At 39.5% G+C, this 26220-nt stretch overlaps 1 protein-coding gene across 1 annotated transcript in view; it reads left to right on the top strand.

The window, feature by feature from the left end:
* The window catches only part of LOC126456770 (F-box-like/WD repeat-containing protein TBL1XR1), a 168756-nt gene that overhangs the window by 119642 nt on the left and 22894 nt on the right, over window positions 1-26220 (top strand). Inside the window, exons 7-8 of the mRNA XM_050092535.1 lie at window positions 5906-6088; window positions 15257-15459. Of these exons, the coding sequence (XP_049948492.1) occupies window positions 5906-6088; window positions 15257-15459 (386 nt within the window). The remainder of the gene's footprint in view (window positions 1-5905; window positions 6089-15256; window positions 15460-26220) is intronic.

Here is a 26220-nt window from a genome sequence, read left to right as displayed (position 1 = left end):
TTCAAAGAATTGCATTGGAGCAAGTTGTCTTTGGTCGACACTCACATTTTTTAAAAATTTGCTCCAATGCAATTTGTTGAAGACTAGTCTTTGTCATACTCTCCGATTTGTTTATATCTTGTAAAGCATATGGGAGTTGTCTTTAGTAAAATTTGTGTAGTCTTTTTTGTAGTCGCATTGATGGCAGAAAATATAAATAGTGGTTAAATTACATTCACTATTACAACAGTAACATGTATTCAGTATTATAAAATTAACATTCTCTTTTTTCAAAATCAATAAAACTAACATTCAAGATGATATTTCTTCTACAATTTTTGGTACCGAAATTACATTAAACATGTTAATTCTTGCTTACTATATTTTGGTTATGAACTAGACATCAGTTATTAGTGTGTTGGTCACTTCATTTAATGATAAATGTTAAGATATATGGGCGTTTGGGGGTGCTGGTATAGGGGATGGAGATTTTTGTGTGTGTGTGTGTGTGTGTGTGTGTGTGTGTGTGGGTGCTGAGTTAGTTAGCTTCAGAGTAACTGCTTAGTTTTTTCAAGGTTAAAAATTCTTTATAATTGTGAAAAGATTGGTTTTCTAAGTCACCTTGTTCATTTAAGATGGTGTGTGGTATTTTATAATTATGGGTCTACATCTACATCTACATGGATACTCTGCAAATCACATTTAAGTGCCTGGCAGTGGGTTCATCGAACCACCTTCACAATTCTTTATTATTCCAATCTCGTATAGCACGCGGAAAGAATGAACACCTGTATCTTTCCGTACGACCTCTGAATTCCCTTATTTTATCGTGGTGATCGTTCCGCCCTAGTAGGTTGGTGTCAACAAAATATTTTGCATTCGGAGCAGAAAGTTGGTGATTCGAATTTCGTGAGAAGATTCCTCGCAACAAAAAACGCCTTTCTTGTAATGATTTCCAGCTTCTGTGACACTCTCTCACATATTTCGGGGTAATACAAAACATGCTGCCTTTCTTTGAACTTTTTCGATGTACTCTGTCAGTCCTACCTGGTATGGATCCCACACCATGCAGCATTATTCTAAAAGAGAACAGACAGTGTAATGTAGGCAGTCTCCTTAGTAGGTCTGTTATATTTTCTAAGTGTCCTGTCAATAAAACGCAGTCTTTGGTTAGCCTTCCCCACAACATTTTCTATGTGTTCTTTCCAATTTAAGTTGTTCGTAATTGTAATACCTAGGTATTTAGTTGAATTTACAGTTGGGTGAAAATATCCACTCCCTTGTCTATGATATGAAGTATCTGTAGGTGTATTTTGTTGTGATTCTTCAGTTTCTCCCAGCATATTTGTTGATCGAACAGCCCATGGGGGTACTGCTGCTCATAATGTCTAATGGGCGCTGTATTTCGGCGATCAGACATGTTGCCGTCATCAGATGCGCTGGTGAACTGAGCTCCTGAGGGTGCATGGCCGACCTATGTTCCCTCCCACCGTAAGTCATTTCCTCACGGTCAGACATTTGATGAGAAGACTACCAACCTTTTCAAGCATGTCCTATCCTCTATATATTTTCTGTTTAATGGATTATACTGTGAGCAAACTCAGGGAGTTGCAGTGGGTGGCTCACTCTCGCCTGTTGTTGTGAATTTGCATGTGGAGTACTTCAAGGAAGAGGCCATGACATCATCCAAATGGAATACCACCTGCTTCTTCCATTATGTGAATGACTTATTCATCATCACCCCATGGAAGGGACAAACTCCTTAACATTTTCATACATTTGAATCGATATATCACAACATCAGATTCACTAAGGAGACGGAAGAAGTTGGAAGACTACCATTCCTGGATGTCATGGTCAAGGGAAGAGCTAATAGAACCCTGGGCCATGGTATGTATTAGAAGAAAACGCACACTGATCTCTATTTGCATGTATGTAGCTGTTACGATGCTGTGCGAGGGGAAACACAGACGAAGAGAGAGCCACAGCCTTTATACTGTACACCTGCATGATATTGAGAATGTCGATGCATACTGAAAAAGCACTGCATAAGAACTGTCTTTTTCCCACCCAATAAAACATGGGCATTATTGGGAAGTGTCAAAGATTACTTCAGTTTGTGGAAGACCAGGGTGTATCAGATTCCTTGCCAATGTGGCAGCACATTTGTTGCACAAACAGTGCACACTGTCGAAGGTTGATGCCGAGAACACCAGCGGCACATTTGACTAATGTACCCCAACAAGTCAGTGGTCACCGAACACTATTTATCCGAGAATAGTGCAATGGAATGTGAATGTACCAGGATTTTAGTGCAGATTTCCAAACGCTGGGACAATGTTTTTAGAGAAGCCATTGGAATTGGTACCAGGGGTAATCTTATCAGTTGGGACTGCGGCTATAATCGCAGCAATGCTCGGGAATTGGCACTGTGTCTAATTTAGATGACCCTTAGCTAACAATGATCCGATGACCAGGTTACTCAGAGCAACTATATCGATGCTACCAAAGACTCCGATACAAGGCTCTCCCTGACTGCCGATGTGCACACTTGTATGTGATCCTCGGAGGGAACGGCTTATAGTGGGAGGGGATGTAGGTCGGATGCACAGGCTCAAGATCTCTGTTCATTAGCCCACCTGATGATGGCGATGTGTCTGATAACTGAAATATTATGATTGTTAGACACTGTGGACTGGTAGTATGCCCAGGGACTGTACAAGCATCGTATTTGCTGTTTGTTTTGTGAAAACTTACTTTGACTTCGTGTAATTTAAATGGCTTTCTGAGTTCATATGTGATATTGTCACTTAGAAGAAGGTGTAATTAGATGAATGATGAACACTAACTTCACTTAATGAAGGTTTATTCAGCACTTGTGCATCCAAGAGCACGGAGCGAACTGCCTCCGGCCAGAACACATGCGATATATATGCAGGTACGGAACATTCCAGTACAATGATTCTTAACATTTGTGGATACTTCTAGAATGTACTTGAACCGAATATAGAAATTAAAATTTTACGGTTCACATGAGTTTTGAACTCACGACCTTCCATGCAACAGTCTAGTATCATAACCACTACACCATTCTTGGAGAATGGCAAGTAGCTTCTTCTGTTGTTCCTTCGTGAATTCTGGTGATAGTTGAGCTAGAAGATATTGTCTTGTAGTTGTAGTGCTAATTTTGCCCACAGACACAGTATGGGAGGTTTCTATGACGCTCAGCTCGGCAATTAATGGCTCAGCATTTGCTACACACATGCGTATTGGAAGGATCTGCGGTTCTCTACAACAGTTAACTATCCACAATTTACCGAATCCGTTTTTAAATGAGCTGATAGAGGTTGGGATGACCAAGTTATTCTTCAGTGATATGCTTCTCTTACATTCCACTACAAGATCCATTGGTTGATGCATGGCATGACACATGACAGTTACTTTTCTAGCGCTGACTGCAGGAATGATCACTTCATCCAGCACACATTGTCTACACACTTGGATGCGCACCTTCCTGTCCACAGTATCTCATCTCGTCTAGCATAATCTTCGAACGACCACAATCTATAATTGCCTGAGAAACTTTTAAAAATTCCCATCAGAGAATGACATTATGACTACACTCTTGTAAGACAATGAATTCTAAGGGCTGTGTATGGCCACTAATACCCACACGAATGACACATCTTCCTGTAGGTTTTATCTATTTCCCATTAGCCACCTTCAGCAGAGATGTTTTGAATACGGGTTTCTGCAACTGGCGATGGTACTTCTCCGAAATGATTGAATATGATGCTCCAGAGTCCACAATTTTTGTTGTGATCGTCGGAGGATTTTTTTCTTCGGCAACCTCACCTCCAAGGAAGGTTTCACTCTTTAGTTTTCCAGGTTACAGCGGCTAGGTGGTCGGCTGGAGCTTCTAAACGGCGATGGAGACATTGATCGGTGTGTTGGGGAGCGTCCTCTCCAGCAGCTAGCTTGCGGCAATCATGACCTACGTCGTCCTGCACCCACATCTTCTTGTTCATCATCATCATCATCCCAGAGTTGGCATTGGCTAAGATCGGTCTGCTGTCTTCTGGCACAGGTGCCATCAAATATCCACTGCCTTTCTCAACAATAGCTCACCGCATGTCCCTGTCATCTGCAGTGGAAGCATACTGGTTCGTTATCCTGGGTCCTCCAGACAACAGTCTTCCTTGGTGCCCGAACAGGTTCCTCATGCCACATTGTAGAAATGTAGCTTTCCCTGGGTCTCAGCTTTTTCACCGTTTTGAAGGGAAATGAAGGATGAGAGATTGGGTTCAATGTCTGTTCCACTTCCTCCCTTATGACCTCTTAAAGCATCTCTGTTTTTTGCTCGCTGTGCAATCCAAGTGCCTCCTGAACTTCCTTTCTCACTATCTGACAAAGAACACTAGTGAAATCAGTTCCTTCCTCCATCACAGACATTGATACAACATTTGGAAGCTGTTCAAACTTCTTGCGTGTAATTCTTTTTTGATGCAGTGTCTCGATATACAGGCACCATTTTATGAAGTCATCTGCTGTCGAAACCTCCTTCAGGAGTAGGACTTGATCCGTGTCCTCAGCAACACCCTTCATGAGATGTGCAGCCTTATCTTCCTCCTTCATTCTAGGATCCACTATTTTACATAGCTCCAAGATGTCTTGAATGTAGGGTACTGTCGTTTCTCCTGGGTGCTGCGCCCTGCACTTTAATTTATTTTCAGCCTTGCACTTCTGTCGTTGTGTGTCGCCGAAATACTTGCGCAGTTCCACCTGGAATACTTCCCAGCTTGTGAACTTCTCCTTGTTCTCATACCATTGCTTGGCAGTGCCCTCCAAGTAGAAAAATAAATTATCCAAACACACGGTGTCATCCTATTTGTTAAATTTGGCTATACACTCGCATACCTTGAGCCACTTGTTTGGGTCTTGGCCATCATCACCAGACAACCTGGAAGGATGTCTCATGTGGTGACACACAATTGCTGTCATTGTAACGTCCTCTTCTTCTTCTGTCTCCAATAGATTGTGATCTGTTGAATATGGCCACGTAAACGGCGGCTCTGTTGTGGCGTGATGGGAGCCACTGTGTCATCGATAATGTGCGCTATCACAAGTTCCAATACCCAGCGTCTCCACCCGAATGATGTCACATAGAAGAAGGTGTAATTAGATGAAGAAGAAGGTGTAATTAGATGAATGATGAACACTAACTTCACTTAACAAAGGTTTATTCAGCACTTGCACATATAAGAGCATGGAGCAAACTGCCTCCGGCCAGAACACATACAGCATATACACAGTTTCAGAACATTCCAGTTCGGTGATTCTTGACATTTGTGGATACTTCTAGAATGTACTAGAACCGAATATAGAAATTAAAATTTTACAGCTCAGGTGAGTTTTGAACTCACGACTCTCCATGCAACAGTCTAGTATCATAACCTCTACACCGCAGTTACTGTGCTCCTCAGCTCCTTCTGCAACAATATTACCGTGGAAAGGCATAGAGACATATTTAGTTTCTTCTGCTACTGAGGACTGGTTTGCTGGTGCTGTTTGGCTCAAATTTTTATAACTAATTTGTCAGCTATGGATGGATCATAAGAATTGTTGCTGGCTATTATTTTTAAAATATTTAGTTCTTTAGACTTTGTAGTGGGTTAACCTTGAATTTTGTTTATATGTTTGAATGTTGATTTTAAGAATGCCAGTTTGTGTTTCTTTGGGTGGTATGTTATGTTACACATTACATGTGATGTGGTGGATTTGCATTAATTTGGAGTTTGTGTTTGCTGTTGCACCATGTAATTAATTCCATATTGTGTTAGGTGTAAACTGCACTTCGCAACATGTGTTATTCAGTTCCTCAGTTAAGCTCTGTATTTAAGTGGCTGTTAATGTGTTTGCTCCACAGACAACAATCATTTGGGATGCAGCATCAGGACAATGCACTCAGCAGTTTTCTTTCCACTCAGCTCCAGCCCTCGATGTGGATTGGCAAACAAACACAAGTTTTGCATCATGTAGTACAGATCAGTGTATACATGTGTGCAAACTGAATGTGGATAAACCTATTAAATCTTTTCAGGGACACACTGTAAGTCTTACGATACAAATTTTTTATCATTGTGCATGTACAAAAGGAGTGTAGCAGAATGTCTGTATGGTTTTAAATGAATCATTGATACATTTATTGGTAAGATTTTCATCAATTTATCCATCATTTTATGCCTTTATATCTTGGAAATAATATACAGTATAGCAAACTTCTATTGTAAGTATTGTTCAGGGCTAGTTCCATATGATTATCTGTGTTTTTGTAGTTCTGTACTATGGTATCATCAAGGACACCTCTGTGTAAGATGGCTTGGATATCCTCAGTTGCTGGTTTTAAGGGGAGACGGTGGCAGTCTTGCACTGATATTTTTGTAAATCCATATCTTTGCCATTTTTTGTTCAATCTCATTGAAATTTTGCACACTTATGTACAGAGATCTAATATGATTTTTTTAAAAATTCAGAATTTTTAATAACAATCTAATGCTGTGAGATAATTTTGAATTTTTTATTGCATTATTATTTTAAGGTACACTTTTTCATAATTTTGAGGCAAATTTGGCAAATTTTTTAATGATAAAATAATGTACACTAATAGGTGTACAATTAAGTGCAGTAACTTTTTGGTAAATTAATGCTATTATTTTCTGTGATATTTTCGATTCGAACATTTATTACAAGCAAACTTTTCAATATATTATCAACCACAAAACTGTGTATAATATATCAAATAAAATTTTGTTCCACTTAAATATTGCTTCAAAGTAAAAGAATAGGTGTGCCAAATTTCATTGCAATCCTTCCAGTAGTTTCTGATATATGTGTTCCTGAAAGCAGAAAACCTTAAGTTGCAGAAAAATCATTTTAAAGTGTGGATGAAATGGAAAAAAAAAATCTATCATACCTTAGCTAAAACGGGTCATATCCATGTTCCATTTCTTCCTCATCATCCTCTACAGCTCTTTTAGCTTCTCTGCTTCTTTGCCTAGCAATTTTTTTGTATGTTTTGGACTGAATTCTCCGCCTTCGCGATTCTTTGCTTATCGATGATCTGCAGTATCTGATCATTGAAGACTCCAGGTGTAAAGCCCAACTTGCTGAGGATGTGAAGTCTTGCCACATTCCCATCATTAAACACTGCTGCAGCTTCCAAAGCAGAAATCTTCACCACCAAATTGGAAACAAACACAGTCTTTGGACATCTTTTCCAAATAAGAGCATTGAAACTTTCATTTGGGTTCTGTGTTTTCCCATGCAGACATTTTTCTAGCAGTTCTGGTGAAGCCAGTACTCTAAAAAGTTGGTTTAATGGCCAATGAAACCTCATAAGGAAGGTTATTTTTATGGGTATAAGCTTCCCCACTTTCCTTAAGTTTCAAAAATTTGCACCATTCATTGGAACAGAGGCCATGTTGAGGTGTAGTGTCTGTCGACAAGTAATGAAACCAAATGGCCCATACTGCTTTCCTCATACTGTCCAAGCTTGTGAGGTTACTTCTAATTGCAGCACCATAATAGACTTGTAGGCTGTGAAATCTCTTCTTTGTTAGTCTGTTTTTACCTCCCAGTGGCTTCCCATCCTCTAGTAGATTGCCTTTATTGTCTGCAACAAGTCTTTGGAGTCGTCCCCCCCATCCTCTTCTGAATATGGCCTAAGCACTCCAGCTTCTCAATAGTGCAATCTTTTCCTTAAGGCTGACTTTCAACTACATTCTTGAAAACACTAGAGTCTCCATCTGCTAAATACTGTATGTATCTTACTCCATACTTTTGCAAAGATCTATGGAAAATGAACTTCATACCTGCAGCTTCCATCCCACCACTGGAGCCTGCATAATTTCTGCTACAAACAACTTTATGGGCTTCTTGCCTTTCTGTTTCTTTACCTACATCAATCTATTTCTTGTGCAAGGAACATGCAGAACAATATTTAGACATCACCTCTAAGTCCAATACTTTTCCAGTGTCGACACTAATGATTGTTGAAACTCCATGCAGTGAATTATGCCCCCTCTTCATCCAGGAACTGTCACAGGAAACTGCTATATTGTTGCTATTAGTTGCTTCACAATTTTCTTGAATTGCCCCCAGGACTGCCATTTGCATGCTCTCTTCACTTACTTCTGCAACTGCATTGAGGAGAGCAGTATTCATTGCAGAAAATTTTAGGGGAGGACCAGGCATGTTCATAATACCACATAAAAGGTTTCCACCATCTCTTCCAATCACTGTACATCTTAGTCCATAATCAAATCTCATATTGGCTTCATAGATTCTATTACTGACCTTTGATGTCTTGAATGGTCTGTCAGCATCACAGTTTTGACACAAAATGTGCAATGTGCAAACCAAACCACCTCTCTTTCCATCATCAACCAAATCCACATTTCCTCCACAAACAGAGCACTTGCAGGCTTTTCTAAGTGCTTCTGCCACCATTTCCAGATCCACAATTCTGAAACCTGTATTTCTGTCTTGATTTGTTTTTTTCTGACACAATCCCTTTCCCAAGTTTTATTTTAGATGCACTTTGAGACAAGCTAATGTTCGCATCTGCAGGTCCGACCCTAACCTTAATGTCAGTTTTTCGCTATATATTGGAAATATGGGACTTATTATATTTTTTAAATACTTTACCAGGTCTTGGCATTGTAAAAAGGGATCAACAGATTCAACCTTGCACAAAGAATGGCACAATAAATCAAGCGTCACTCGAATTCCACTGAACAGCACAAAACTTGTTTACAACACTCCACAACCTTCTATACCACACTGATTGAACCAGAAAATGGCTCCACAACCTTCTGTTATGTACACAAAAAATCACAGCCTTTTAAAGCTATATTTTCTAAGTTCACAGGCCAAACTCTGCAATAAAATTTTTCCTCCATTTGGTACATTGAAAAGTGGGCTTGGCGCATTACACTGCTTAGGGTTTTAATTTTTTTATGCCATTTGTAGTTCAAATTTCAAGGAAAAAATTTGGGATAATAATCTCAATTATATTTACTATCAAATAAGCAAATAAAAATAATTTGTAAATTTTTCATTATTTCTGCCCCTGTCTCCCCTTAAGTATTGATACAAAATCTCATCACACTTAGGTGACACAATATTAACCATAAAGATTTGTGATTGTGTTGTCTCATTTCTGCTTCAGTACTTTCTGTGATTTCAGTGAAATATTATTGCAAGATGGTATGCTGACATCAGTGTGTGTAGCACAGTTGACGAATGAAGTATAAACTTCCCTTGCTATTTGTTACAATTTATACATGATTGACAAGGTAACAATTAATGCTAATTAATTCTGCCTACAGTTAGACATCAGTGACACTGAAATTCCTTAGCTTCTGGCTGACCAAACTGAGTCCTCATTTCACACAACATGTGTGTGTGTCCTAGTCGCCACCATTCCACAGTATTTGTCTCGATCGTGAGAATGCTGCAAGTCTCAGTAAAGAAGCTTCGTGGCTGCCAAAGTGAAGTAACCAGTAATGAGCAATCTCTGCAGCACTTCATTCTTGCACTGTTTTCCATTAGACCTGTTTGGTACGCCTCGCACACACCTGAGAATTGTTCTAAGATATGTTGTATTTCTAAGCAATCTCCTTTAGAGACTGACTTTCTTTTCCAAGTATTCTACCATTGAACTGAAGTCTGTTTTACCCACGACTGAGCCTATGTGATTGTTACATTGATATCCCTACAATTCATTACACCCAAGAAACTGTTTGAGTTGACTGATTCGAACTGTGACTTTTTGAAACTTTTTTTCATTTTGTGAATTGCAAAATTTTAAATTAATGAACATTTAAAGCAAGTTGTCAATCTTTGTACCACCTGGAATCTTTATCAAGATCCGGCGAAGTATTTGTGCATCTTTCAGATAGTACCTCATTATAGAGAATTACAGCATGTGTGATAAGTCTGTAGTTACCATTAATATTGTCTTGAAGGTCATTAATATACAACATGAACAGCAGGGGTACCATCACACTTACTTGAGTACATGTGACGTTCTAAAACTGCTAACGCACTACCGAATATGACAAGCTTTGCCCTCCCTACAAAGAAATCCTCAGTCTAGTCACTTGATACCACATAGAGTTGTAGTTTTGGTAACAAGCATATGTGTGGTACTGAGTCAAATGCTTTTCAGAAGTCAAGAAATACTGCGTCATGTGACTGCCTTATATATGGCTTGCAGAAAGTCGTGAGAAAACCATGAAATAGTTTTCACAGAACTGATGTTTTTGAATTCGTACTGGTTGGCATTCTGTTCGAGACATGTCATTGAATTTGCGCTCAGAGTATGTTCTAGGATTCTACAACAGATAAATGTCAGTGAGATTGGATAGTGGAAGACTGTGACTTTAAAGCGAACTTCTGGGATGAGATCATCTCTCCCTTGACATCTTCACCAAAACATTGGCGACTCACAGCAGCATTCTGTCACCCACCAAATCTTTGTAATATCCTCGTAGAACATGACATTCTCAGATAATTATCCCATCCCTGCAATCATTGCTACTGTAAATTCTGCCCCCTTGCTCTCAAGTGCTGTTACAGTCCCACCATCTAAATACTTCAACATCAAAGGCAGAGCAACATATGAAATTATAGATGTTTACAAGTAACATGTCTTCACTGCCTGTATTTTTACCATATTTATAAGATGAAGTTTTTCCTAAATTTGTCTTTCAAAAAATACGTCTTATACTTGCAGATTAAATTATTGCTGCTGAGGTAAACAATTTTACAGATGAAGCTTTGGCTGTTGAGGTTTTGTACAAGTTTCTTTTGAAGAGAAATGAAGGGTAGAGCTTAGCAAACACTTTCGTTTTAACCATCTGCTGGGCATGTTAGAAAAGTTACATGACGGGGTCTTTCAAGACCCCAGTTCATTTGACTGGAGCACTTTATTTATTGTTGGGTTTTGCCATTATTTCCTTGTTGTAACATCAAATTGTTATATTCCACACTGTTTTTATTATTAGTGGATCATGTATATGAAATGAAAATTTGTTTTTTATATTGTATGGCAGAAAATTCATTATTATATAATTTGCACATATTTTGTTTTACATTGCTTTTTGTTACAATAACATCTTTTATTTTTTACAATTTACATCCTTACATATTAAACATCATCAGGACATACAGTTTTATTTTATCTTTTTGAAGACAACTGATCTATTTTCTTATTTATCAGTTTTTGCTATATCAATAGAGATCATAACACAAATAAAAGAAAATGAAAACTTCAGTTCAATCAGATAACCTATTCTAATTTTACTGTGATAGAAATGGCCTTCTCACCACGACACGGTAGTCTTATGTTGATGTAAGGATGTACAAGCTGTCATCCTAACTGCAGCAGGAACTGCCACCTCTTCTGATTTGAAGTCAGACGTTGTGGGTGAAGATGCAACCATATAATCATTGCAGCAATTCCAGCAATGTTGATCATATTATAGAAGAGTACAAAGAGGCCAGTGTTTGGTGTTGTTTCATGCTATAGGTGCCCAAAAGTTGACACAAGGTGTCAACCCCCCCCCCCCCCCTATGTTTGTTGTAATGCTCTATTACTTTTGGCTTCTTTTTGTGACCAACTACAGTTCATGATGAGTGAAGAGAGGAGACAAGTGTAACTGCTAATGACTTCTTTGGTACATATGATACTAGTGATACGGAATAAGAGAATCCAAACACAGAGGGATTTACTTCTCTCTAATGATGTGGCTGCCTCTCCTTCGGAATTTTGATCTTGTTTTCCTTAGAGCTCTGACATAGGTGGTGTTCATCGCCAGAAATTCTCTCACTAAAGGTATGCTACTGAAAAAATTGTAAGCTGCAATGTTGTGGCCCTCAGTGAACCATTTTGCAGTTAGATCTCTTATGACTCTGGAAACCTGATTTACTTTTCTCTTTTGGCTGTGTTGTTTTCCCAAGTAAATTTATCCATTCAGCAGAAATGCATTTTTAGAATCGCAAGCCCACCATATTTTTATACCATATTTGGCAGGCTTGCTTTTCACATATTGTCGAAATGGACATTTCCCTCTAAACTGTTCATCAACAGTTATGTCAAAGCCTGAACTGTATATGGAAGAAAGCTGTGTAGTGAGCATTTCCCAGATGTCTCTAAATGCAGCTAATTTACTATGAGCCCTACAAGCTTCCCTTGTTTCCCCACTGTCAAACCTGAGAAAACTTGTGATAGCTTGAAACCTTTTTAGGTGCATTGTTGCTCTGAAATTAGGTCTGCCATGTTCTTCGTTCCACTGATCTGTAGGCTCCAGAAGATACAAGCAAACCAATGATCGCCTCTAATTCTTCTGCATCTAGTTCCTTCCATACCTTAGGTGTACTACTAGGATAATCTTCATTCCACTTTAGTACACTCGCCTAACCTCTCCGTTAGTTTCCCTTACCACAACGGACATTATTTCTGGGGTAATTAGGAGCTTTAGGGCTCCTTTTATTGAATTAGGGGGTACGACTTTAGGACCAGGTTTATCATGAATTATATTATGAGATGGAGTTTGGCACTTAGTTTGAAGCTCTTTGTACCAAATCATTCCATTTTTTCCACTGAAATAACCTTTCATAGTGTTGTCATTACTTACAGTTATATCATTGCCACTGTGAATGACGTCATCTTCAGTATCTTCCTCTTCCCCTTCCATTATATCACTGCTTTCTTCCTCTTCACTATCTGAGGGCAAGTATTTATCATCATTCAGGTCATAAATACTTTCATTATCTACATCATCATCATCCCACATCTCAAGAAGATCTTATCAGCTTCTTCAGTCCGAACAAGTTTTCCATCAACCCTAAACAAAAAATTAATCCTATATTTAAATTTTAACGTAAGTTATATGAAAATAGTTTTTCCTTCAGTTTCCACAGTTTTCATAATTTTGATTGATTTGCATTATAATGAACAGACATTTCTTTCTTTATATGAATACTACCATACATGTATGAAAAACTGTAAGATTTGAAAACAAATACTGTACTTACGTAATAAAGCCAGCCATCATCCACTTCCCTCGCATCAACAATGCTACCTGAAGCTTAACAACTGAGTAACCTTCATTATTAATAAGTTCTGCCAACTTCAGCAATTTTCTGGCAACACAAAGTCAGTTAAACCAGCTGGGCTCTTTGAAGACCCCAAGTGCCTATTTTTGTTGATTCCTAAATTAAGACATCATAAATTAAAGAAATATTTAATTAATGGTATTTAAGCATAGTAGCCATAACTATGAGAGAGATTCAGGGACGATGAGTGTTGTAGATCCAGTAAATAATGAAGTGCAAGAAGTGTAAGTGGTATGGGGTCTAAAACGACACCACATGCCCAGTGGAGGCTTATAGGCTTGAGATTTCCCGATACACAGAAGTGCTCGATACAGTATCGATCTCATTTGATCAGTCACATGACATTTGACTCGTGGCACATGTGCAACTGATGGATATGTGAGAAACTATAAACTAGGCACTACAACAATCTAATGCTGTGCTTAAAAAATTGAAAATTGTGAAATACAGGAGAAAATAGCATTAAATTAACTCACAAACTTTTGAAAAGTTCTCATGCAATTGTGGATATCGTATTTATGCTGCTTTTTAAGTAAAGGTAAAATTCAGAAGTGAAACTCTTGTCCATTCAGAAGTGAAATTCTTGTCCTTCAGAAACCATTACATGATTCTGAATCCAAGTCACTGTTTTGTTTGGCTATAAGAAATTAATGATTTATGAAGCGCGTTTCAAATGAAAATTCAGTAGGTGTACACATATCGGAATACTGGGGGTAACACTACCAGCTTTTAATCAGCGTAGGAAACGAGAAAAAAAATTAATGCAGAATTAAATGTCTAACAAACAAAACAAATCACATTAGGCTGACTGCAGTTGTTATGGCAAAAAGAAATTATAGTGGAAAGACCCATTGCGGAGACAGTACCAATGGACAGATTTCAGGACAAATGGGAGTTCGAGAACTGAACTGAATCATTACTGCAATCTTTAATTTAAGTATTAGTTACTGTTGTTACATATGACCTGCACTCTAGAAGATACAGCTGTCTGTTTTTCACTGTTGCCAAAGCACAGCACTGCAGAAGGCTTGTAGGGGGAACAGTGACATGAGCTTAGCTAAGAACTATTGTGAGTGTGGAGAGGAAATTGGTGAGTGGGCAGAAAATTATGTCTCGCAGTACCAATGGACAGATTTCAGGACAAATGAGAGTTCGTGAACTGAACTGAATTTCCAGTTACATACAGTACATACAGCTGCAATGAATGAACTAACTAGAGTTTGTGGAAGTTAGTGTTTTGTTTGTGTTGTTAAATAGAAGCCTGGAGCGAAGGAGAAGGGAGAGGACAAGTACCAATATCGGCACATGACTTGCTCCTCTTCAGGGTTTAGTTGAGCCAATGCACCTGAGGCACCAATCACTGTTGACAATATCACGTGTTCACTAAACGTAACACTGTCGAGAGGCTGGGAATTTAATCTTGGACTTTGACACAAAGTTTGTTGACAAGCTGACTGCCTCTGTGCTGAGCACCATCTCCCTGATCGTTTGTTAGCACTCTTGACTGTGGAGGTGGGTTAGTTCTCAGTAATATCAAGAAAGCGTTATTCAGCGTTGTGTAGTATATTTTCAGGTAAAAGCGTACAATTTTATCTTTGCTTTTGATATGTGGATGTTATTTTCATCTGTGAAAATCTGTAATAGAATCTGTACATCAGGATCGGGGAATATGACCTCCTCTGTGACATCTTAATAGATAAATTTACTCTGTTGGTTTTCTTTCTAAATTTCTAATCATTTCTGCTTTTCAAAATTGTAGTACGCACCTCTGAAAATTTTCTAAAGTTTCCGGTTGTGACTTATCCCATAGCATCAATTAAATGTTCATTTTGGTGTTTTGAAGTACTGTTATGTGTCTATAAGTAGTGTGCCTGAAATGAAGAGTATTGAAGCACCCAGCCTATAGGATAATTGCCAAATACTTTGTTGGGAAATATAAGAAAAATAAGTTGATTTAAACTACTACTGGTCAGTTTTGGACCTATATGAAATGTTCATTATTTATTTGCATTAGATATGTAAACTATAGTCATAAATATTTACTGTTACCAAAAAGTGTATGATGTCGTGTCTGTGCCATATTTTCTGATTTCAGAATGAAGTTAATGCTATTAAATGGGATCCTCAAGGAAACTTGCTGGCATCTTGCTCAGATGATATGACACTGAAGATATGGTCCATGAAACAGGACACTTGTGTCCATGACCTGCAGGCACATAGTAAAGAAATCTACACAATCAAATGGAGCCCCACAGGTCCAGGGACATCTAATCCCAATATGAACCTTATTCTTGCAAGGTAATTGCTTTCTTTTAATAATAAATGCAGCACTGTGTGCCAAGTTCCTCAGTATCTTGTAGGACTTTTTGTTATATTATTTGTTTTAACAGTGTGTTTGAAAAGAAACTCTGATTACAATGATTTACAGGGTAAGCAAAGCTGTTGCATAAAAATTAAGTCTCACAATTTATGTGCTACTCCGTTAAAATCACTGTATTCTACCATACAAAGATTCATACATGTGTAGTAAACAAGAAAAACTACATTTAGGAAAAATTTAATCATTTTTCACATAGGGGATACAGAAAAATCTCATGGAGATTCAGTACATGTGATGGTCAGTTGTAAATCAAACTTCACAGTAAGGTGGCACATTTCATTTGTTCATTTCACTAACTTGTAAATGCGGTAAATGGAAACCTTTGGTAAAATGTCGGAAGTGGCCAGTTTTCAGCTTATGTCACCTTAACCATAGTTATTCCTTTCTCAGTATTGTGAAAAGGAAAGTTGCCACCCACCATATAGTGGAGATGCTGAGTCCCATAAAGGCTCCACCACTGGTTTTTTGAACTGCAAGGATTATCTGGCAGAAGCTCTCTGCCAGCTGTCAGATACATCCACCTACAAACCTTGCCACAGTGACCTCATTCCAGAAATCCAGTAGGAACTCCAGTCACTCTTCAAATCCTGAGGCCCATCCCAGAACCTCTCCCTGGAGTCCATCTCTCTGCGCTCTCGTAAAAGTCCATAAACCCAACCACCCAGGATGCCCCATTGTGGCCAGTTACTCTACCCCCATTGAGAGAATCTGTCTCTTAGACCAACACCTTTAACCTATTACCCGGAATCTACCCTCCTGTATAAAAGGTACCGACCATTTCCTCTAACGGTTCAATCCCGTCTCCGGCCATCCTGATTTAGGTTCTCCGTGATTTCCCTAAATCCTTTCAGGCAAATGCCGGGATGGTTCCTTTGAAAGGGCACGGCCGATTTCCTTCCCCGTCCTTCCCTAACCCGAGCTTGCGCTCCGTCTCAAATGACCTCGTTGTCGACGGGACGTTAAACACTAATCTCCTCCTCCTCCTCCTCCTCCTCCATTTCCCTTACCAACTCTCCACAGTTCCTGTCCCTGTGCAACATGGTGTCCAGCTCGTCATTATTGATGCCACTTCTCTTTACACTAACCTCCCTAATGCCCATGGCCTTACCGCTATTGAACACTACCTTTCCCAGTGCCCAGTGGGTTCCGAACCAATTATATCGTCACCCTCAGTTACTTTTGCTTTGAAGGCATTACCTACAAACAAATCCGGGATATGGTTTTGGGGACCCATATGGCACCATTCTGTGCCAACCTATTCATGGGCCATCTAGAGGAATCCTTCCTAAACATACAGAATCCTAAAACACACACACACACACACACACACACACACACACACACACACACCCTGGTTCAGATTCATTGATGACACCTTTGTGATTTGGTTTGAGGGTGAGGACACCCTATCCACAATCCTCCAGAACTTTAACAACTTCTCCCCCATTTCATTCACCTGGTCCTACTCAACCCAACAGGCCACCTGCCTAGATGTCGACCTCCACCTCAAAGATGGCTACTTCACAACCTCTGTCCATGTCAGACCCACAACCACCAGCAGTACCTTTGCTTTGACAGCTGCCATACCAAGAAGTCCCTTCCATACGGCCTAACCTCCCACGGTCGTTGCGTCAGCAGTGATGACCGGTCCCTCCGCCACACACCGTCCGGTGGCTTGCGGAGTATGGATGTAGATGTAGATGTAGAAATATTTTGAGGGTGTCACTGAAGCCTTCACAAACCGTAATTATCCTCCCAACCCTGTACCAAACCAAATCTCCTGTGCCTTATCTTTCCAGTCTGCCAACACTTCACGAAGTCCCTCCGTCCGGCCACAGAGCAGCATTCCCCTCGTAACTCAGTACCACCCAGGACTGGAGCAGTTGAATTACTTTTTCCGCCAGGGTTTCAACTACCTCTCGTCGTGCCCTGGAATGAGAAATGTCCTGACCACTACCCTTCGCGCCCTTCCCACAGTGGTATTCTGCCGTCCACCGAACCTACACAATATACTCGTCCATCCCTACACAACCCCTGCTCCCAACCCCTTACCTCATGGCTCATACCCCTGTAGTAGAGCTAGATGCAAGATCTGTCCCGTACATCCTCCCACCACCACCTACTCCAGTCTGCTCACAAACATCACCTATCCCATCCAAGGCAGGACTACTTGTGAAACCAGTCATGTGATCTAAAAGCTAAGCTGCAACTACTGTGGTCTATTCTGTGTGGGCATGACAACCAACAAGCTGCCTGCCTGCGTAATGGCCACCGACACATTGTAGCCAAGAAACAAATAGACCACCCTGTTGCTAAGCACACTGCCAAACACACATCCTTCATTTCAGTGGCTGTGCCATATGGACCCTTCCCGCTATCACCAGCTTTTCTGAATTGCACAGGTGGGAACTTTTCCTGCAGTATATCCTTACGTTCCCGAGACCCTCCTGGCCTCAACCTTCATTAGTCATTGTCCTCTCCCATCCAGCCCCTTCTCTGTTTCCATTCCAGCACTACACAGCTCTCATTCCTCAATCACATCCAGTCTTTTTACTTCTCTCCTTTTCAGCTATCACCATCCGCCTCCTCCTTACCCACCATCCAGTTGCCACTCTCATCATGCACTGGTTCGGCTACTAGTAGTGTGGCCTCAGTTGCCTGAGACTGCAGTCTTGTGTGTGAGTTGCGTTTGCGTGAGTGTATATGTGTGTGTTTGTCATCTATTTTTGATGAAGGCCTTGCTGGCAGAAAGCTATATTTCTGACATTCTTTTTGTTATGCCTGTCTGCGACTCAGCATCTCTGAAATGTATGGTGAGTAGCAACTTTCCTTTTCACAATATTGTTACATTCCATCCTGGATTTTCCATTGTTTGATTATTCCTTTCTCAGCTAAATGAATTTAAAGATATCAGAATGTAATAAAAAACAGGACATTTTGTACATTGTTTCAGCTAAAAGTTTTATATTTTCTGATGAGAAGGCAGTTCAAATCAGTTCTGTTTGGTAGAATATTCTACCCATTCTCTTCAGCAGTGGCCAGTCATGTAGAGTGATTAGTGGATGATGGAACTCACATGAAAAAGTCGTATTGGCTGCAGCAAAGCAGTACAAAATATGGCTGTTATCCACATTATTCGGGATAAGATATACACAACAAGAATAATGTAGGATGTACTACAATCCATTCATCATAAGAATAAACCTGATGAAACTAAACACAAATGCGATGATTGGTTAGAAGCTGTAGTGCAGGTACACTGGTCTTGTTACGCTCTTGGAAGTAGGTCCTACTTATGTAAGAGGCATCTTATTACTAAGTTATGTTAAATGAAACTTTAAGATATTCAAATGTATTAACAGCCATCAGCATTTTTCTTAATCACACTTTAGCTACATTGTTTTTATTTCAAAAATCGTGTACAGTCATAGCCTCTGCGTGGTTGTAATCTGATTTTCATGCTGTTAATGCGCAGTATGAAAATGGCTGAGGCTTCTTTCTGTTCCGTAGTGAGACGCACGCATGGAACATGGTTAAAAAGTGCCGAGAAATAGGCTGTTCTTAATGTATTTCATAAATTTATGGAGATATTCGGTTTTGAAGTTTTCCGAGCGTTGTATACAATGCAGTTGATGAATTATTCATATTGAAAATGTAGTGCAGTCATTAGCATAATGGAATGTAAGCCAACTGCGGTTCTTTCGTGTATGGGTTCAAATCCCCCTGGTGTCACTTTTTATTTCTCATTCAATTTGAAATGCCTACGTCTTGTAATTATAAAATTCATTGCAATTTTTTATGAATAATGCACGTCTTCTTGTTTCTAATTACATATTGGATACTAAATTCTTGTTTCCATTTCAGATGTTGTTGTTGTGGTCTTCAGTCCAGAGACTGGTTTGATGCAGCTCTCCATTCTACTCTATCCTTTGCAAGGTTCTTCATCTCCCAGTACCTACTGCAACCTGCATCCTTCTGAATTTGTTTAGTGTATTAATCTCTTGGTCTCCCTCTGTGATTTTTACCCTCCACGCTGCCCTCCAATACTAAATTGGTGATCTGTTGATGATTCAGAATATGCCCTACCAACCGATCCATTTGATCTAATCTTCAGCATTCTTCTGTAGCCACCACATTTCAAAAGCTTCTATTCTCTTCTTGTCTAAACTATTTATTGTCCATGTTTCACTTCCATACATGGCTACTCTCCATACAAATACTTTCAGAAATGACTTCGACACTTACATCTATACTCGATGTTAACAAATGTCTCTTCTTCAGAAATGCTTTCCTTCCATTGCCAGTCTACATTTTATATCCTCTCTACTTCGACAATCATCAGTTATTTTGCTCACCAAATAGCAATACTCATTTACTACTGTAAGTGTCTCATCTCCTAATCTAATTCCCACAACATCACCCAATTTAATTTGACTACATTCCATTATCCTTGTTTTGCTTTTGTTGATGTTCATCTTATATCCTCCTTTCAAGACCATGTCCATTCCGTTCAGCTGCTTTTCCAGGTCCTTTGCTGTCTCTGACAGAATTAGAATGTCATCAGTGAACCTCAAAGTTTTTATTTCTTCTCCGTGGATTTTAATTCCTACTCCAAATTGTTCTTTTGTTTCCTTTACTGCTTGCTCAATATACAGATTGAATAACATTGGGGAGGGGCTAAAACCCTGTCTCACTTCCTTCCCACCACCGAGCGAGGTGGCGCAGTGGTTAGACACTGGACTCGCATTCGGGAGGACGACGGTTCAATCCCGCGTCCGGCCATCCTGATTTAGGTTTTCCGTGATTTCCCTAAATCACTCCAGGCAAATGCCGGGATGGTTCCCCTGAAAGGGCACGACCGACTTCCCTCCCCATCCTTCCCTCATCCGATGAGACTGATGACCACGCTGTCTGGTCTCCTTCCCCAAAAACAACCAACCAACCAACCACTTCCTTCCCAACCACTGCTTCCCTTTCATGTCCCTCATGTCCATTTCAGATACAAATTCTTAATCATCAACATTTTATGAAATTTTGTTCATAAAAGTTGTTTAAATTAAGAAAACATAACAATTAATTCTTTAAGGCAAAAATGGGAAACCCACCGTTTTTATACTGCAGAGGTAGATAAGTATTGTAGAAACATGAAAAACAATCATTTTCACAGCATCGAGCACATCGTACAAATGCTGCATTTTTACATTTGCTACTTTACCGTTACAATATGAACCCAACAGAACTGACTTGGAGCCAAGCTACGGGATTTGACTCGAGAAGTAATAAGACTGTTAAGCTGCCACACATGCTGGAACTAACGCACACAGCTTTTTCACACATCACTGGCGAATGCTGGTGGGATATAGAACAGCTCATCATAAAAAAAGAAAAAATGCTGTGCCTGATTGGCTTCGTGGATTCTGTTGTTGATAGGCTTGTTATCAATGTAGCAGGTAACACTTCCAGAACTGAAATGTATTTCACAGATTCGGATAAGAAAGGAGCTAAGAGATTACCAGATGACTGACTTGTAAGTAATACCTTCAGTGGCTTCAGTATTTAACTACACGATGAAATCCTTCAATTTTCTCTTGAGCTACACACAGCTTATGCAGAAAATTTACTGTGTGGTTAAGTCAGGCATTTTCATCATCGCTGTTTTTAATTACAGTAGCACGTTAGATAAAAATGATAACGTGCTGCAGTTTTCGTCTAGTCATCTAAGGAGCATATTGTGGGATATTCTAAGTGTATTATTTCATTCTGCTTAAAAATTAAATGCCATTCAAAGCTGTATAGCTCCTTTGCTCATCTCTTTTTACATGTGAACTGCAGCTGGCCACATCACTGCAGGCTAGCTGTACCAGCTGACCAGCCAGTGCTGTCCAAGTTAAATGTGCCGGTAAAGCTGTTGTCCCGTATTATCGCCAAGTCGATGTGCACGTATGCACAGCACAAAACGTACCCTTATTATCGTACTTGATAGTATTCGAGGCAGCTTGGCTGCAGTCCCATGTGAAATGGAAATCCAATGAGGTTCCAGCAAATGCAGGTTTATTCTTATGATGAACGGATTATAGTTGGAATCACTAAGTATTTTTCATACTTCGGTCAATCGCAGGGATACGATTTGTGCAGCAAAGGTTGATGACTAGAATGATGTAAAGATGGTTCAGATTATTTTGTGGATAGTATTAAACAAAAACATCCAAACTATGTAAATAGGATGGTTTTCCTACGAACCACATTAGAACCGATTAAAATGTATTAAGGAACTGTTCTTGGCACATACTGTCTCACGCACTGATAATGGAGTAAATTGGAATATACTGTTGCACATGGTGCTTATAACACTATACCAACAGAACAAATAGTCCTGTCGCTGGAAAAGCCATGTACAATGCTAATATATAGGGAATTGCGCATGTAGTGTACACGTCATAAACATGCCTACTGTCCACAATTTTCATATAAAGTTACACCTTTTACAGGATTTGATTATGATGTATGACTAATGGCTATGGAAATCAGACTATTAGTTCTTTTCCTAAGAATTTTCTGGTTGTTAGAAAAAAAACTAGTAAAAATGGAATAATACTGAATGTAGGACCTTTCTGTACAAAGTTCAAGTTCATTAAGTGGTTTGTCTATGGTTGCCACTTTGTCTAGACAAGGAAATTGTTAAGTTTCAGAAAAGCAGAAGAAGTAAATTTGGCCTACTTTCCTGCCATTACCTATCAAAACTTCACAAATAAATTAAACTTTTCAGGTGTGGTTCTGAGAAAGAAACAGGAATCTTTTAGTTACAAATTAAATACTTAAATATTCTAATAGCATAATACACACATTTAAATTTATTAAGATACTTTGTTTATACCTTTGTCTTAACAAATGATCTGTAAAAGCCAAAGGTAGGGTGTGGTCACTCTATATTGTCATTCAGTAATTTTATAGAACCCTACTCCATCGGCACTGAGCCACATAAGCACTTTTTTGTAAGAATTTATAACTTACTGATTTCATTTATAACTGAAAGAATTTTATCTTTACTTTACTCAAAACTTAAGCATGACAAGTTTGTATTTTCCATCAGTCTACTGACTGGTTTGATGTGGCCTGCCACGAGTTCCTTTCCTGTGCTAACCTCTACATCTCAGAGTAGCCCTTGCAACCTATGTCCTCAATTATTTGCTTGACGTATTCCAATCTCTGTCTTCCTCTATAGTTAGCATGTTAGTCTATATTGCTGACATTTTGTCTATGTCATTGCATGTCTCACATCCTTACATGTGCTTCCTCAACCTCCCCTTTTCATACATGGTTTGTAAGTTGAGCATTGTAAACAGAAGTCTCGCATGCCATTTAAAGACAGTATGATTAATCCTTGTGCTGTGAGGTGAGGAAATATAGTGTGCAATCATGTTTCACTCTGAGATGGAATCTCTGTCATAGTTTTCCACAGTTTTCGGTAGTTACCATCATACTGGCTGAACCTGATCCTTTCACTGCTGTGCATAGGTGCGTTGGAGATAATTTTGTGATGTCACAAGTGAGGGTGTAAACGTGAAAATGTTGTCTTTTGTTTGTAGATATCTGTAACATCACTTTTTGGAAATAAGTTTTCTGCTGTCGTTAACCTGAGTTCACCATTTTTGGCACCATCTCAAACTGAGTAATCTAGACATATGTAGTTCAGTTGATCACCCTTCACTGCTATAGCAGATCCCTAACTTAGTCTAATTCAAGAAGAAAGCAAAAGTATGTGCACACATTAAGGCTTGGTCACAACAGTACGAAGTGTAGGAAGAGCAGTGTTCCACACCACCATTAGTCTGGCAGCAGCTACTAATAATATTCTGTTTATTTTCAACAGTTGGTGAGCAAAAGTGGGACTGACTATACAATTGCTATCTATCAGTGGGGACTAACTGAAGAGGAAGGAAGAGCTGTGCTTGTAAAATATATTGATGTGTTTAGGAGGACTCAGCTGTAGCATGTTGCTAGTAGAGTCTGCGTAGAATAAAGTGGCCAGTAGATGCATGGTCAGCAGGACACGTGGGGGAGCGGTAGTGGTGGGGCTTAAGGGCGGGCGCTGCAGGGAAAATGCTAATTGCTGGAGGGGAAGTGTCATTTTAAACTGAATCCTATGCTCACATTTTTTTGTAAGTATTAAGTGGAGCCCCTCCATGCCCATAATTCCATGGTGACCATTCAGAAAGATCTGTCACATCTGCTTGGGTAAGTATCTGAAAAGAATTCCACTGAAAATGTAACAAAAGCAGTGATCTATTTCACCTGATTTGTTAACTATGTATAACTTTCAGAGGAGTGTAGTGAATGGCGAATTTTTAGTAAAACGTACACATTTCTCTTGTTACCATTTTAAAATTTGCTGCTTCTGCGAAATCATAGTGGAGTTTAGCAGTGTCACCTCACTAACATGTTGTACCAAGCGAGGTGGTGCAGTGGTAGCACACTGGACTCGCATTCGGGAGGACGACGGTTCAATCCTGTCTCCAGCCATCCTGATTTAGGTTTTCCGTGATTTCCCTAAATCGTTTCAGGCAAATGCCGGGATGGTTCCTTTGAAAGGGCACGGCCGATTTCCTTCCCAATCCTTCCCTAACCCGAGCTTGCGCTCCGTCTCTAATGATCTTGTTGTTGACGGGACGTTAAACACTAACCTAACCTAACCTAACTAACTAACATGTTGTGCAAATCCAAATGTGAGAGAATTACTTTTATTTAGTGAGGGAAAGTAGGCTCAGTAGCTTATGAAAAAGCACATCATCAGAACGAAAATAAAGGTTTAATGTCTACACTTATGTTGTTCCAAAATCCCTAGCATTTCTTGTTTCACCAGCTATTGATGGCCCTGTAAAATTACATTCTTTGATCGGAAAAGTCAGTAGAAAAAAAAGTCAGAAGAAAAAGTTAGTGAAATAACACAGTGGATAATGAAGTTTTGCATAGTAACCACGCGGCAAAAGACTCTTCTCTTTGCATGATATAAATTGCCAAAAATCTCATTTCGATATCTCAAACCTTTCATGAAACATGAGGAATGTTGTGGATATTTCACTCTGGCTTTATTGCTTGTGTGCATGGTCACAAATGAGTGTGATACATCAGATCAATTTTCTTGAGATTGGTGACAGATAGAGAGATCCAGCCAAGTCTAAAGAAAAACTCAATATGTTAGTTATTTCATAAGCAGCAACATATTATGTAATATAAATCAAATGCAAAATCATAGCGACCCCTACTTTTCATTGCAAACTTTTTTGAATTTTGCAGTATTTGTCTTTCATGAGAATATCACTGTAGCTATGAACATTAATGAAATGATCGGCACGTCACCATGAAGGACACGTATAAAGCTATAAGTAACACAAAAATGAATTTTTTTTTACCAAATGGTTTCTGTAAAATCATTTGAAAGGGCAGGGCTTGCACCTCAATTCTGTCATCACCGACCAGCCGAAAGGGAGCAAACAATGTGGCCCTCCCCTCACGAACAAATCAATGAACTCGTCCAATGCTTCGGACAGAAATTGGTTACTGCGCATTGCACACCATTTCCTGTGGTGACTCTTAATAGAGGTAACATGACATGTTACACAAATAACTGTGTGTTAGATTATTGTGTGTGTGTGTTGCATGTTCATATCTCAAGAGTATGGAGGAATTCTGCAAAAGCATGCACAGTTATGAGAGTTACAGCACAACTCTGGGGAAGCAGTAAAGGAATTCTTGGAATCAAGAGGCTGCCAGAGAGTGGTGTGCTACTTAGGAAGCAGAGCCCAGCACTGTTTGAATGCACCAGATAGTTGTTCTAGAAGGAGATGAAAATGTAACTTTCCAGTGTGCAATAGAAATGTTTATTTTTGAAAAAATGAGCTTCCATGAAATAGATTAAAGCAGATGCTATAGAAACTGTTATTCACACCAAGCAGTGTGAGACTTTTTCACTATAGATGAGACAGCAATGCAGTCCATTCTACCAAAAGGTAGCTTGTATGCTTAAGTGATACAGACAGCCATACTGTAGGGAGCAACCACAACAGAGGCACTTATCCCTGTAGATATCAGCCAAACCTGTGATTCCCAATGAATGACAATAGCCTTTTCAATAGTTGCAGGGTCAGCAGTCTGCATGATTGACTGAAACGCTCCCTTAACATTAGCTAACACCCTGCTGTGTTGGTACTGACAGCATAAACCAGAGCTATTATTTTTCCCAAGAACATACAACTCTACTGTGTGGTTTAATGATGGGTAAAATACAGGGTGATTCAAAAAGAGTACCACAACTTTAGGAATTTAAAACTCTGCAACGACAAAAGGCAGAGCTAAGCACTATCTGTCGGCGAATTAAGGGAGCTATAAAGTTTCATTTAGTTGTACATTTGTTCGCTTGAGGCGCTGTTGACTAGGCGTCGGCGTCAGTTAATGCTAAGATGGCGACCGCTCAACAGAAAGCTTTTTGTGTTATTGAGTACGGCAGAAGTGAATTGACGACAGTTGTTCAGCGTGCATTTCGAACGACGTATGGTGTTAAACCTCCTGATAGGTGGTGTATTAAACGTTGGTATAAACAGTTTACAGAGAATGGGTGTTTGTGCAAAGGGAAAAGTTCTGGACGGCCGAGAACGAGTGATGAAAATGTAGCACGCATCCAG

The sequence above is a fragment of the Schistocerca serialis genome, chromosome 2 (assembly GCF_023864345.2).
Source record: "Schistocerca serialis cubense isolate TAMUIC-IGC-003099 chromosome 2, iqSchSeri2.2, whole genome shotgun sequence".
Taxonomy (NCBI): Eukaryota; Metazoa; Arthropoda; class Insecta; order Orthoptera; family Acrididae; genus Schistocerca; species Schistocerca serialis.
This window is presented reverse-complemented; position numbering and strand designations above follow the sequence as displayed.